Source organism: Heteronotia binoei, chromosome 15 (assembly GCF_032191835.1).
Source record: "Heteronotia binoei isolate CCM8104 ecotype False Entrance Well chromosome 15, APGP_CSIRO_Hbin_v1, whole genome shotgun sequence".
Taxonomy (NCBI): Eukaryota; Metazoa; Chordata; class Lepidosauria; order Squamata; family Gekkonidae; genus Heteronotia; species Heteronotia binoei.
The window spans coordinates 46,059,871-46,075,228 of NC_083237.1; the positions used below are offsets into that span (position 1 = coordinate 46,059,871).

General features: G+C 47.0%; 1 protein-coding gene across 1 annotated transcript; it reads left to right on the forward strand.

Moving 5' to 3' along the window:
- Nucleotides 1-226: 226 nt before the first annotated feature.
- Nucleotides 227-1,790, forward strand: LOC132583979 (slit homolog 2 protein-like). Its single transcript, XM_060255743.1, has one exon. It carries the CDS (start codon nucleotides 585-587, stop codon nucleotides 1,647-1,649), a length of 1,065 nt encoding a protein of 354 aa, XP_060111726.1. The 5' UTR covers nucleotides 227-584; the 3' UTR covers nucleotides 1,650-1,790.
- Nucleotides 1,791-15,358: the final 13,568 nt, after the last annotated feature.

Consider the following 15,358-nt stretch of genomic DNA (forward strand, 5'->3'; position numbering starts at 1 on the left):
ACTTTCCCCCCAGCAAGCTGGGTACTCATTTTACCGACCTCGCAAGGATAGAAGGCTAATATGGTTCTACTACTCATCTTGATTTGTAACCAAGTCATAGTCCCGTTCCTTCCACTCTAAATGTACCACTCACTGTGCTCTCTCTCTCTCTTCCCTTTTAAGTGCTTTCCCCCAGTAAGATCGGCTGAGAAAGCCCAGCTTTCCCCCACGCCCGGCAGTGGCTATCAAAAATCCAAGCACCTGAAGCTGTAAGTGGAGACGCAAGATAATGCATGATTGACACATCTTGGAGAACGTGCTGCCGCTCCAGTTACATGCCCGGCCGATCCATTTCTCTCTCATTCGCTCAAGTTGCCTGTTGTCCTCCAAGGCTTGAGTCTAAGGAAGCGCTTAGTTCACCTCTCGACAAAGGACTCTTTGTTTTGGATTCCTCTGAAGAAATCTGACTCTCTTCTCCCAACCCCTGGAGCCGACAATGTTCTGAACAAGAAGTGCTGGAATCCATTGATCTCTGTTCACTGCCAGTCTACATACAGGCTTTGTGGTGGGTCAGAGAAGTCACTTCTCCATCTGGCCTACTTGCCATGCCTCCCTTGTTTGTCATCGTGGTCCTCCTTCTGCAGGTGCTCGTGATTCATGCTTCCAAAGCTTGCCCCCAGCGGTGTTTCTGCTATGAATCCTCCAGTTTTGTGGACTGCCACAGCCGACAACTGGCCCATATTCCCCTCGGCATCCCTCATAGCACGTGGATGCTGGACCTGAGGAATAACAACCTGAGTGGGCTTGAAGGAAGTGGCTTTGATGCCTTGTGGTCTATGAAGATTCTTCTCTTGTCCCACAATTCCATTGCCAAGATCTGGCCCAGAGCTTTCAGGTCCCTCAGCTTCCTGGAGAGGATGGATCTCAGCCACAACCTCCTTGTCCGTCTGCCGCGTGACTTCTCGGTTGACTTGACTTCCCTGAAAGATCTCAAACTGGCCCACAACTACTTAGTAGCCTTGGGTTTTGAAAGCCTGCAATACCTGGAGAACTTGGAAAAGCTAGACTTGAGCCACAATTGGGTAGCTTCAATTGAGAGAGGAACGTTCCGAGGCCTGTCCAGACTCCGACACCTCTACCTTCAGTCTAACCGGCTTGTGATTGTCCACAATGGCTTCTTCTTCATGCTTCAGAACCTGGAAGTCCTGTTGCTTAGCAACAACAACATCAGCTCCATTGAGGTGGAGGCCTTCACCTCATTGCACAACATGAATCTTCTGGCATTGACCGGCAATCAGCTCATTCATCTTAAATTTAAGACCTTCCTGAATATCCAGACCATCAGTACCCACATCCAGCTCTCGGGCAACAGGTGGGCCTGTGACTGTGACCTCCAACGGGTTTTCGGTAAGATTATGAGTGTGCGACACCTCCATGTGGATGATTATGAGAACATCACCTGTTTCAGTCCCTGGCAGCTAGCTGGCTCACCGCTAATGTCTGTGGACAGCCAGTTGTGTGTGGCAGAGACAGCCACTGTCTTGGTGATCACTGTCACTGTCTTGGTGACGGTCATCGCTGCCATTGTCATGGCAGAGAGGAACAGGAAGAAGAACCAAGAGAAGAACTGGAATGAATCTGAAGGTCCCTTTGACTCACAGGAGAAATGAGATAAGGGGAAATGGGGATGGCAGGAGCAGTTGAGTCACTGAAACTAGTTTCCTGGTGTTCTTCAAATTCTGCTTCATTCTTAACAAGAACTCTGGGGTTCTCTATCTACTTAAGTGATCCTGTTACCTAAGATATATGGATTGCCAGTTGGTTCCTACCATTGTTCCCTCTAAGCTGCAGAGTCTTGTAAGCAAAAAATCTACTTTGTGAGCTACTGGCATTAAAGTTGTGAGCTACTGCATAAATTAGTGTGCTCTGTCATCATTCTTCCTGAGCTGACAAAAATGTGTGAACCAGAGGCTAGCTCACACTAACTCATCTTAGAGGGAACACTGGTCCCTACCTACTCTTCTCCCTTTCTCTGAGAGGGAAGATATTCTCCATACTCTCCCAAGCCCTCTAAAAAGGTGTTGGGGTGAGACTGTACTTGTTTTGAATTACGTATGAATGATTGCACCATCTTTTCATCCTAGCCTGTCAAAGAGGTGCTAAGGTAACCCTAGCCGATGCTATGGTTCATAGAAGTATTGAGACTGAAATGTTCCTATTGTGTTACTCTGGTCTTCTTGAATTTGGTTGCTGACATTTAATTAATTAAGAAGTGGGAGCAGTGAGTGCTTCGTGTTCCCCTGCTCCCAGTCTGGCCCTGCAACAGTAGGTTGAATCTGCTCAATCCCAGGGCTTTTATTTTTGTAGCAGGAATGCCTTTGCATATTAGGCCACACCTCCCTGATGCAGCCAATCCTCCTGGAGCTTACAGGAGGCCCTGTTCTAAGAGCCTTGTAAGCTCTTGGAGGATTGGCTACATCAGGGGTGTGTGTGGCCTAATATGCAAAGGAGTTCCTGCTACCAAAAAAAAAAGCCTTCCTCAATCTCACCTGATGGATTACAGTGCCCTGCCCACCCATGCAGGTTTCATGATCTCCCAACATAGCTTTTTTGGATGGTCAGGGAGGGCCTTCCTATGCATTTCACCAGTGGAAAAGCTGGTTGGGCCCACCCCATATGGGATGTGGACTGCTTCATGATGGCTGCTATCTAACAGAATGATAAATGGTGAATGGAGAGCGCCCAGTATGGGGTAATAAGTGAATAAGTTGGCAGAGACTACATGGGCTCATGGGAGCATGTAAAGCTGCCTTCCAGCAGGGGCTGTAGTTCAGCATTAGAGCATCTTTTCATATGCACAAGGTCCCAGGTTCAATCCCCGGTATCTCTGGTTAAAAGATCAGCTCACAGTTCGTGTGGAAGACTTTTGTCTGTGACAATACTGAATAGACAATTGTTTGAATAGACAATGCTGGCCTGATTCAGTAAAAGGCAGCGTCATACGTTCATTTGGGCGCTAATCTATCTAGTACGGTATTGCCTACAGAAAGGAGTCATTTAATAGAAAAAGAGGCACTGGAACTCATTAGCACAACTCATTTGCCTATGCCACACACCCCTGACATCACTGGAAGGTGTACTCAGCATCTACGTTAAAATGCTGCTTGAATTATAATTGTTATATAATAAAACTTTACTCCCATTGTACTTTTAAAATTACTTTTTCCTATGTGGCCTCAGTGGCATGAGGAAGTTTTCTATCTGTCTGCTTTATATGTTTTGGTTATTTTCCCATTTTTTGGGGGGGTGGGGAGAAGTTTTAGAAAGTTTGTCAAATCTTAGAGTTCAGCAAAATTCTCACACAGGGGTTTGAACAATAAAATCCAGAAGGAAGGGTTTTTTTGGGTGGGGGGGCGTTAAAAAAGAAAGAATGATAAAATTTAGAGGTTCTGGAGCTCCTGCCCAAAATGAGACCTGCTTACAGAGACACAGCTCACCTCGCAATCACAATCCTGTTCCCTCTGCAGCATCTGTCGGATTTCCCACCATCTGTGCCGGAGTTACAGGAAGTGCCACGGCTTTTGCGTAGCAAACGTAAACTGGGTTTTAGCGGTTTACGTTTGCTACACAAAAGCTGCAGCACTTCCTGTAACTTCGGCGCAGATGGTGGGAAATCCGACAGATGCTGCGGAGGGAACAGGATTGTGACTGCGAGATAAGCTGTGTGCGAAAACGGTCAGAGATTGGCGGCAGTCTTCCAATCTCTTAAGGACAGAAAGGTCTTTCTCAAGAACTGCAACCTGAGATCCTTTTTGCTGGTTATTCCTGAGACTGAACCCAGTCTCTTCAATATGCAAGGCTGCTTATGTGCCACTGAGCCTGTCTGCTGGGAGTACATCTAGTCCCTGACAAATGTACCAGGGGGAGAAATATGTCCAAGGGTTTTTATGGTATGGCTGATAGATAGTGATAGTCAAGCATCCTCTTGCAATGGAGGCAGCTGTTTCTGGATGGGTGTTCCCTACAGACCCAAAGCGTAGTGCCTTCTGGAACACCTCCTGATAAGGTTGCCAACTTCCAAGTGGTGGCTGGAAACATTTTGGGATTATAACTGATCTCCAGGCAACAGAGATCAGGTCACCTGGAGAAAATGGCCACTTTGGAAGGTGGTCTCTACGGGCATTATACCCCACTGAAGTCCCTCCCCTCCCCAGACTCTGCTCCCTGGTAGTTCCCAACCCAGAGCTGGCAACCCTATGCTCCAGTGATGTGGAAATCCAGGACTGGTTCTTTGCTTTAGGGAACAGGTGTTTTAATGAAGTGGGAGCCAGGAAACCCCTTGGTAGGTGCTATGGTTCCTTTGGGCACCACACACACACTGGGGTCAGTTAACTACCCTGCACACAGTCCTGTCAGGCCTTCTGTTAGCTGGTGTGGTGCTGTGGTGAAATACTGGGGAAGGTTACCTTGTCTTTGAGTTCCTTTCATGCCAGCTGAGGGGACACACGGAGTGATCTTTTCAATGCAAATGAACATTCTGGCCAGTTGAGGCATCACACTTCAGACATTACAGGATGAGAAGGTTGTGTGGAAAATGATCTTGGGATGCAGGGCAGTGTTCCTTTAACTTCTTGGCTCTGTCAGGAACTTTCTAGGTGGCCTAGGAAACTGTCACCTTCTCACCCCTCTGAAAACACTGAAGTAGTGACTGACTTCACATTCCTGGGATCCAGGATCACTGCAGATGGTGACTGTAGCCATGAAATTAAAAGATGTTTGCTCCTTGGGAGGTCGGCTATGGCAAACCTAGGCAGTATAATAAAAAGTAGAGACATCACTCTGCCAACAAAAGTCTGTATAGTCAAAGCGATGGTATTCCCAGTAGTCATGTATAGCTGTGAGAGCTGGACCATAAGGAAGGCCGAGCACAGAAGAATAGATGCTTTCGAGCTGTGGTGCTGGAGAAGACTCTTGAGAGTCCCTTGGACTGCAAGAAGATCAAATAAGTCAGTCCTAAGGGAAATCAACCCTGACTGTTCCCTGGAAGGCCAGATGCTGAAGCTGAAGCTCAAATACTTTGGCCCTCGAATGAGAAGGGAGCACTCACTGGAGAAGATCCTGATATTGGGAAAGACAGAAAGTAAAAGAAGAAAGGGATGGCAAAAGATGAGGTGGCTAGACAGTATTACTGATGTGACTAACATGAATTTGAACGGACTTCGGAGGATGGTAGAAGACCTGGTGTAACTTGGTCCATGGGGTCATAAAGAGTCGGACTCGACTGTGCGACTGAACAACAACAGCCCCATTTTGTTGCTGCACCCACCATGCCATGTCAGAATTCCAAATGTGCCCACAGGCTCAGAAAGGCTGGAGACCCCTGGCATCCTGTACGTGGTACCACATACAGGCAAATGCAATTTTGGGCTGTATCAACAGTAGTGTCCAGATCACGTGAAGTGATGGTATCGCTTTACTCTGCTCTGGTAAGACCTCACCTGGAGTATTGTGTTCAGTTTTGGGCACCACATTTTAAGAAGGATATAGACAAACTGTAATGGGTCCAGAGGAGGGCGACAAAGATGGTGAGGGGTCTGGAGACTAAGTCCTATGAGGAAAGGATGAAGGAGATGGGGATGTTTAGCCTGGAGAGGCGGCAGCTAAGAACCAATATGATCACCATTTTCAAGTACTTGAAGGGCTGTCACATAGAGGATGCTGTGGAATTGTTTTCTGTGGCCCCAGAAGGTAGGACCAGAACCAATGGGCTGAAATTAAATCAAAAGAGTTTCTGGCTTAACATTAGGAAGAGCTTCCTGACAGAGCAATTCCTCAGTGGAACAGGCTTCCTTAGGAGGTGGTGGGCTTTCCTTCCTTGGAGGTTTTTAAACAGAGGCTAGATGACCATCTGACAGCAATGAAGATCCTATGAATTTAAGGGGAGGTATTTGTGAGTTTCCTGCATTGTGCAGGGGGTTGGACTAGATGATCCCGGAGGTCCCTTCCAACTCTATGATTCTATGATCCTGTGGAATGCCCAGACTCTACCTCCAGATCTTCAAGAATTTCTCAAGCTAGAGTTGGCAACCCTGTGTTATATGCAGGTGCAGGCCAGGCAGGGAGAAAACACCAGAATGGCAAACGGGCTTGCTTTTTTGCAAACCTCACTTCACATTTCCAATAATCTTTGGGAGGAGGCAGGAAATTGAAGGGCGTTCAGGTTCTTTTTGTAAGCCATTGAGGTTTGGGAGGCGGAGGCGGAGTTGATGGACAAAGTGATTTCTCTCCGGTATGGTAAATTAACCACCAAACTTATTTCAGACTGTTTTGCCTTGAAGATGCACTCAGGGCCCTGACTATGAAAATGAGTTCTTGATGGAAAGACCACACTGAAGTATTTTGCGCAGAATTAAAAGCCAAAGGAGCCCATTTATCACAGTTGTTTTCAAGATTTTAAACTGTAGCCATGATAACGGAAGACTTTTGGGAGAGCTGTGTTCCAGCTGTGATGCCTGCAGTAAAACAGGGCCTGGAGCACAGACTGGGATAGAGGCTGACAAATGAGCCCGAAATGGAGGAAGGTGCCCATTGCATCTGATTCACATGTTACAAAGACACTGGTGTTTGGCCATCTCGCAGCAGGGGTCTGCAGGATATAGGGACCCAAACATGGCTCTTGAAAAAAGAAAAGGTATGTTGAAGGAGTAAGTGTAGGGTTGCCGGCTCTGAGTTGGGGAATTCCTGGAGATTTTGGGGGTGGAGCCTGGGAGAATGGGGTTTGAGGGGGGGAGGGATCTCAGGGAGGTATAATGCCACGTCCAACTTCCAAAGCATCCATTTGCTCCAGGGGAAGCAATGTCTGTAGATCAGCCGTAGTTCTGGGAGATCTCCAGGCCCCACCTTGAGGTTGGCAACCCTAGCTAAAGGACTTCTTAGAGTTGCTTTACACGAAGGGAAAGGGTAGAGGTGAAGGGTTTGCAGTAATCTAAGTGCAAACCGTGTGCTGATTTACGTCAGTGGGCTAAGATAATTGCGCAGTGTGCCGTTGTTCAAATTTATGACCTCCTGCGAGATGATGCGTGTGTGGCTTTATAATAAAGGACTCGCAGCAACCAGTGTTTAGCTTGCAGAAACTTTATGTATGTAGGGTTGCCAGGTCTGTGTTGGAAAATACCTGGAGACTTTGGGGATGGATTCGGGTGAGGGCAGGGTTTGGGGAGGGGAGGGGCTTCAGCATGGTACAGTGTCGTAGAGTCCAGCGTTCCAAGCAGCCAGCCCCTTTGGGGTTTCTGTTACTTTAAAAGGTCCTAGCACCACTGAGCTTTATCAGTAGTGTATCACTTATTTTGTGTTGCGCACAACTTTTGTAATCTATTTTTGCAAACTGAAAGACAACGTGTTACTTGGTGGCTTTGATCAGTCTACTAATTACACAAAGTGCCCTTCAAGTAGCTCATTTTCTACAGAGGACCTGAACTCTGACAGCTGGAGATCAGTCAGTGTGAGATTTCCAGGCCCCAACTGGAAGCTGGCAACCCTATGTCAGTTCCCAACAATGTCAAGTTTGTATAGTTTCAGTGATGCAAATGGCCTTTCTCGTTTGGGCTTTTCGTCGCTCTCTTTCCCTGAATGTTGATGTAGTGTGGCTCTTCAGTAATAAAAGACCACTGATCCGTGTCACACCATCTCCTCTACATGCATTGAAAATAAGTTTGGAGGTTGGCTCCTGGCCCATCTTAACCATCTCCTCTATAGGAATGAAAACTCTTCTCAGTGGGAAAACAAGTATTGCCCAGCTGTGAGTGCTGCTGTGACCTTTTTGGATCAATTTAGGGAGGGGAAAACACTCAATTTTCACACATCAGAGGTGACGAGCAGAGAGGTTCTCAGCTGTTTGGAGATTTGAGGACAGGATTTGCAAATTATGATTTTCCACTGGGGTAGGTTCTAAAGAGGCTTAGTTAGATCATCCTAAATAGCATCTGCTCTAGAAAATTTTGGGCAAAGATCTGTTCCAAGGTGGGACAATGCAGTTACGTTATCATTCCACAAATCTCAAAGGAAACTGTTTTTGGTTTGCACTAAACAAAGCTGCTTAAATGCTGTGGCGTGGCATAGCATGGTGATTAGGATGGGGAGGCCTGGGTTCAAATCCCTGCTTGTCCTAAAACTGACTGGGCGATCTTGGGTCAGTCATTCTCTGTTGGGCGAATTTACTTTTCAGGGTTGTTGTGAAGATCAAGTGGAGGACAGGAAATCATGTCTCCTGAGTTGCTGGGAAGAAGAGGGAGGTTACAAAGACACTAAAATGAACAAATGAAAGTTGCACAGACTAGGAGAGTCCCAGAGTAGGGCTGGAGGGCATCTGATGCAGCAGCGTTGCAGTCGCTAAGCAGAACTGGCTATTGCTTCTTTAGGAGACCATGTTGCCATGAGTTCCACAGGTGATAAAGGGGAGGAAGACACTAATGCTTTGCCCTTGGCAGTGTTCCCTCTAAGCTGAGTTTGTGTGAGCTAGCTCACAATTTTTTCGCCTCTGGCTTACACATTTTTGTCTTAGCTCACGAAAAATGGCCCCAGAGCACACTAATTTATGCAGTAGCTCACAACTTTAATGCTAGTAGCTCATAAAGTAGAATTTCTGCTCACAAGACTCCACAGCTTAGAGGGAACATTGGGCTATTTTCCTGCAGCATTTTCCTTTTCCCAAGTTCCTTTCTACCATGAAAATGCTAACTGTATCTATAAGGAGTCAACACGACTTGAATTTGGGGGAGGAAAAATAGCCTGTGAGGAAACCTTCCTCCTGCTGCGTTGGTCTCCCCCAAAAGACTGCAGTCTTCTTAAAAGAATCCACAGGACGAAAGGCATTGTGTAGTCGAGCTTCCCTGTCTTCTGCCGTGGAGACCCATATGTCCCTGGATGCCAACTGCAGGTTATCTACCTGGTTCACTTGGTGTTGACCACAGCCCGATCCTGTTCAATAACGGTTCCCACCTTGTGGAATGAGGCACAGGGAGATATTCTGATATATTTGAACAGCCCCAGGTCTAAAAGGTAGTAGAACACAACCCAGGAATGGTAACAATGCATTTGCTGGGCACAGCTTCCATGTGAAAAGAGGGTTGCAAATTCTGGTTTAAGAAGAAGAACTGCAGGTTTATACCCCGCTCTTCTCTCTGAATCAGAGACTAAGAGCGGTTTACAATCTCCTGTATCTTCTTCCCCCACGACACCCTGTGAGATGGGTGGGGCTGAGAGGGCTCTCACAGCAGCTGCCCTTTCAAGGACAACCTCTGCCAGAGCTCTGGCTGACCCAAGACCATTCCAGCAGGTGCAAAATTTTTGCAGATTTCTAATAGCGCACAGAAGATCTGCAGTGTAGAAACACTGGGCCAGTTAACATTTTCTGTGGATTCCCTGTCATGTTTAGTCTAATAATATTTTTCTTCCTGCAGTTGTAAATGTCTACCACCAGAGGGAACCCCTCACCATACATTCCCTCTCCAGCATCCGTTTCTTTTTCTTTTTGCGGTTCATAGCTACAGCTGCCCTACCTGTTCCTCCTGACCTCCCCTGGCCCATTCTAGTAACACGTGTTGTATTATTATCATCTGCGACAAAGAAATGTCTGCTCAGCGGGGAGGCACATCTCTGCTGCCGCTCACAGAATGAAAGATGCTAACAGCCTCTCATGGCACCTTCAAGACCGCTGGTGGCTTCAGCTTGCAAGACGTAAGCCACAGTAAATCTGTTGGGCTTTAAGGTGTCACAAGACTTTTTCTTTTTTGGAAATACCAGAGCAGACTAACAGAATTAGCCCCACAGGATTTGTCAAAACGAAAGCTGGAAAGGAGGTGACGTTCTCACACTCAGCCGTTTATTGTTGTAAGCAAGGACTGGAAGCAAGGACTGGGTGGAGATTTTGTGGAATGGATCCTAACGAACGGTCACCTTTTGGTTTCATGCAGAGTGGGGAAGAACCTCCTTCTGCCTTCTGTGTGATGGAACGTTTGCCTCTCTGTGTATGGGTAGCTGCTGAAAGAAGGTTATAGCCAGTGCTTTTTTGGTAGTAAAAGCCCAACAGAAACTCATTTGCATATTAGGCTACACCTCCTAATGTCACCATTATTTCACATGGGCTTTTTTGTAGAAAAAGCCCAGCAGGAACTTCTTAGACTGACAAAGAAAAGCCCCGTGGCGCAGAGAGTTAAAGCTGCAGTACTGCAGTCCTAAGCTCTGCTCATGACCCGAGTTTGATTCCCGGTGAAAGCTGGGTTCAGGTAGCCGGCCCAAGGTTGACTCAGCCTTCCATCCTTCTGAGGTCAGTAAAATGAGTACCCAGCTTGCTGGGCGGAAAATGTAGATGACTGGGGAAGGCAATGGCAAACCACTCCGTAAAAAGTCTGCCGTGAAAATGCTGTGAAAGCAATGTCACCCCAGCTTTGGAAATGACGGGTGCTTGCACAGGGGACTTTTCCTTTCCTTTTCCTGACACCAAGCCAGCTAGAACTGTGTTTCTGTGTGTTCCTGCTCAAAAAAAGCCCTGGTTACAGCAATCTTGCTGTTTTTACAAGCATCGGCCACTGGAATCACCCAGCTTTGGGAGTGAATGGAAATAAATTTGGAAATAAATCAGTTTTCACAAATACTCTCTCGAGTCTGCAGTGCACTCTCTTCTAACAGAAGCTGATCAAAGGTCCACCTTAAAATTTTCGGCCCCGGAACAGAAAACAGGATTTCGGTTTGATTGCCGTCTGGTTGGTGATAATCACCAGGATGCTGGTCATGAACTCCAATGATTGCATTGGAATGAATTAGACTAACACTGACTCTTCTCACCGCCTTTAAGCCTGTGGTTTATTTAATTAGGTTTCTTGTTCAACCCATCCCAATGAGCAGGTAGCAAAGGTATAGATGTGTCATATAAAATGTCATCCTTTCCCTGTAGAAAACAAATCACATCAATTTAAATTGCCTAAGTCCAGGCCTCAGATTCAGCAGGAGCTCACAGGAGCACAGCTCGTGAACCTTTCTGACAGCCTCCCCTCCTCCCCACCTACCTTGTCCATTGCATAGTAGGTGCAGCTGCATAACAATCCTTGGATTAGGAGAGTGGGCAGCCAGCCAGCCAGTCACCAGGGGCTTTGCCACACCCCCAGCAGCCCTCATTAACCCCTGGAGAAGCCCACGTCACCCTTTCTCCACTTCTCATGCGATTTTGGGCAGTGGGTGGCTTGCTGGCCTCTTGACAGGGGGGGGGGGTAGCATATGTTAATGAGTTATACTAATGAGCTCCACCACCTATTTTTCTACAAAATGACCCCTGCCTAAGCCACATACCAGTCTCAAAGGCCAGCCCACATAGGTCATTTTTGTGCCAAATGAGACACGAAGAGGCTGGAATTCAGCTATGAAACCTGAACACAGGTCTAAGTTTAACATCCCCAAAAAGATATACTGGTCAAGGGAATTGGATGTGCATGTGTAAAGTGCCATAAAATCACAGCCAACTTGCACAACCCTGCAGAGTCATCAAGGGAAGAGACCAACAGAGGAGGTTTGGTATTGCCTCCCTCTGCATAGTGACCCTGGAACTGCTAGGTAGTTTCCCATTCTGGGTAGTCTCCCTAATCTGGGAGAGCTGAGTTTAATTCCCCATTCCTCCCCCCCCATGCAGCTGCTGGGTGACCTTGGGTCAGTCACAGTTCTCTCAGAGCTGTTCTCTCAAGAGCAGATCTCGAAATACCTCTCTCAACCCCACCTACCTCACGTGGTGTCTGTTGTGGGGAGAGGGAGGGAGAGAGATTGTAAGCCACTCTGACACTCCAAGTGAAGGGTGTGATATAAGAGAGCCAGTTTGGTGTAGTGGTTAAGTGCGTGGACTTTTATCTGGGAGAACCAGGTTTGATTCCCCACTCCTCCACGTGCACCTGCTGGAGCAGCCTTGGGTTAGCCATAGCTCTGGCAGAGGTTGTCCTTGAAAGGGCAGCTGCTGTGAGAGCCCTCTCAGCCCCACCCACCTCACAGGGTGTCTTGTGTGCAGGGAGAAGATATAGGAGATTGTAAGCTACTCTGAGTCTCTGATTCAGAGACAAGGGTGAGGTATAAATCTGCAGTCTTCTTCACATGCACGCTGGGTCTCCTCTGCTGTGGAGTGTGCTTCCTGTCCTCTTTGAACAAGATCAATAGTTTTCAATGAGGCTTTGTATAAACAGAACTGCTAGCGGAAGAGGACTTGTATTCTGTGGAAGAGGCTGCCTAGCATATGTGGAACCCTGTCATAGAATCCAAACTTAAATCTCCATTAAAAAAAAAATTAAAGCCAATGGCTAAGATACATTTTCATTCTCCCCCCCCCGCCCTACACAGTGAAAGAAGTGTTGCCAAATACAACAGCATCTGTTTGGGTCTTGGATGAACACTCAGGATCTGCAGCTATCAGTTGCTAGAGATGGCAGTGGGGGGTGGGGGGGCATCCCAGGTTGGTCTTCCAGTCTCATCCTCTCCTTCCAGCTGTTGATGGACCCTGGAATGTCCCTGCCTGGGAAGAGCTTTGGTCTTGAGAGTGCACTCCAACAAAAGAAATTAAACCTGGCAGTGCAGATGACTGCCCGCAGGTAAGACCCACTAGCATGTAAAGCCACTGCTTGTCTTTTGATGTGCAGGTGGAGTGTTGCAATGGGGAGGGGGGGATGTCCCCTAAGAATGCTTCTCTTTGTGTCCTTGCTGACAAGTCTGACACAGAGGCGATATCCTAAGAGAGTGGAGAGAAGGAAAAGGAAAAAAAAAAGGAAAGAGTGTTCAGGAACTGGAAAGACGCTGTTGCAGAAGAAAGGTTGCATATTCATGATTCTTCCCCTCCCCCCTTTAAAATTATATTAGTACTCCTATGGAACAGAAGAGCAATACTCAGTTTGGAAAGATTTAAAGAGAATGAAATGAAAGGCTAAAAAAACTTACCACAATTTGGCAGACGTGGCCTGTGTGTGTGTCTCAACGGGGGAAACCCCTGCGATACCGCCTTACATGCTGGATTGCTAATAGTAAAGACTGAGAAACACAGTGAACCAAAAATAACCCAAAGCATCTGGATTGCTGGGCAGCCCGGAAGGACTGTGTGAAGACATCTGTGTGCCCCTGTAATTCATGCTTAAGGAATGCATCGTGCTCTCTTTCTCAAAAACTTGGGACACCTTTGACCAAGTCCTCCTTTGGAGGTGAAGAGCAGATGCAGGCAAGTAATTGGGTCATGCCTGTGATGTGCCATCAAATTGCGTCCAACTTATCATGGCCCTATGAATTAATGACCTCCAAAATGTCCTGTCATTGGGTGCATTCACACTACACAAAATGATGCATTTTGCAACTGGATTTTTGCTATTCTTATACAGGAAAAATCCAGCTGCAAAACATTTAGTGTAGTGTGAATCAATAGTCCTTCTAAGCCAGGGGTGGCCAAACTGTGGCTCGTGAGCCCCATGTGGCTCTTTCACACATATTGTGTGGCTCTCAAAGCCCCACCGCCCCACTGGCTGGCTGTGGGGGGCTTGGAGAATGTGTTTAAAATTAAAGTTGCTTTCTTTGCACCTCACCCCCCCAAATCTATTTCCTCCCTTTTTTGCGACTCTCAAGCATCTGACATTCATGTCTTGTGGCTTTCAGACATCTGATGTTTATTCTTTGTGGCTCTTACATTAAGCAAGTTTGGCCACCCCTGTTCTAAGCTGTGGAGTCTTGTGAGCAAAAATACTACTTTGCGAGCTACTGGCTTTAAAGTTGCAAGCTACTGCATAACATAGTTTGCTTGGGGGCCATTTTTCTGAGCTAAGATAAAAATGTGTGAGCCAAAGGCTAAAAAACTGTGAGCTAGCTCACACTAACTCTTTTCTGGAGCTGAATGTACACTCTCTTCGTTGCAGGAGGCTTGAGAAGATGTTTTCCTCAGTGTGATTAGTTGGGCAGGAGTTGCAATGGCAGCCTATCAGGGCACTGAAGTTGATAATAACAAAGCTACTGAATGAGGACATTTTATTGAGCCAGTTTGGTGTAGTAGTTAAGAGTGCAGACTCTAATCTGGAAGAACTGGGTTTGACTCCCCATTTCTCCTCCACATGCAGCTGCTGGGCGACCTTGGATCAGCCACAGTTCTTGAAAGAGCTGCATTCTCAAGAGCAGTTCTCTCAGAGCTCTCTCAGCCCCACCTACGTCACAGGGTGTCTGCTGTGGGAAGGGAAGGAGATTGTAAACTGCCCTGAGACTTTGAGTGAAGGGCGCGGTATGAATCCAATCTCTTCTTCTTCTGTTGGGTTGCAAATTGGGTGGCAAATAAGAATGCAAAGTCTACCAGGACAAGAATGTATCCTGATTCTGTTCAATCTTCTGTGCTACATGAACACTTACATTCAGTGCAAGACAAAGGTGGGTTTAGATCCAGTTTGGTGTAGTGGTTAAGTGTGCGGACTCTTATCTGGGAGAACTGGGTTTGATTCCCCACTCCTCCACTTGCACCTGCTGGCATGGCCTTGGGTCAGCCATAGCTCTGGCAGAGGTTGTCCTTGAAAGGGCAGCTGCTGTGAGAGCCCTCTCCAGCCCCACCCACCTCACAGGGTGTCTGTTGTGGGGGAGGAAGGTAAAGGAGATTGTGAGCTGCTCTGAGACTCTTTGGAGTGGAGGGCGGGATATAAATCCAATATCTTCTTCTTCTTCTAGAAGACCCTTAGCATTTCATTGTGGACTTTTTTTCTGGAAAGTTTTCTACCTATTTCCCTTCCCTCTGTAGTGCAAGAAGGAAGGGTGGGAAGCTACCAGTGTTCCCTCTAAGCTGAGTTAGCGTGAGCTAGAACATAGATTTTTAGCCTCCAATTCACATATTTTTGTCATGGCTCAGGAATATATAGCTTACCTTCATTCAAGCAGTGAAGATCTCTGTGCTGTGGCTAATCAGAAGCCCCCACCTGCCCCTGCTTTCTAAAAACACTTGGTGGGTGCCAGGAAAGGTCTCAAGCATCATATTGGGGACCCCTGACCAAATGGACACACAGCCCAATATACTAAAAATCAAATACAGCCATTGGCCATGATTTTTTTGTGGGTGCTGCGATGTGGGGTCCTTAACACCTCTATGGTGAGAGTCCTACTAGAGAGTCTGCAGTGGGGCCAGTTCAGTTTTAGACGGGGAGTGTCTGTAAAGGTTGAAATGGTGTGTGCCTCCAGCCGCCTTCTGTTTCTGTGTTTGGAAATTCTTGCCGAGCCTTCTTTCTGCCTTCAGAGTTGCTCACTCAAGCCTAGCTCTCACAAACAGCGGATGACAGGTGAAACCTTTGCTTTTTTCAAAAACAATTCCCAATTTTTGTCTGCAGGAACAGACCAGAATGCT

What these genes read in the sequence shown, in the direction of transcription:
- LOC132583979 (XM_060255743.1), top strand. Translation starts at nt 585, where the DNA reads ATGCCTCCCTTGTTTGTCATCGTGGTCCTCCTTCTGCAGGTGCTCGTG.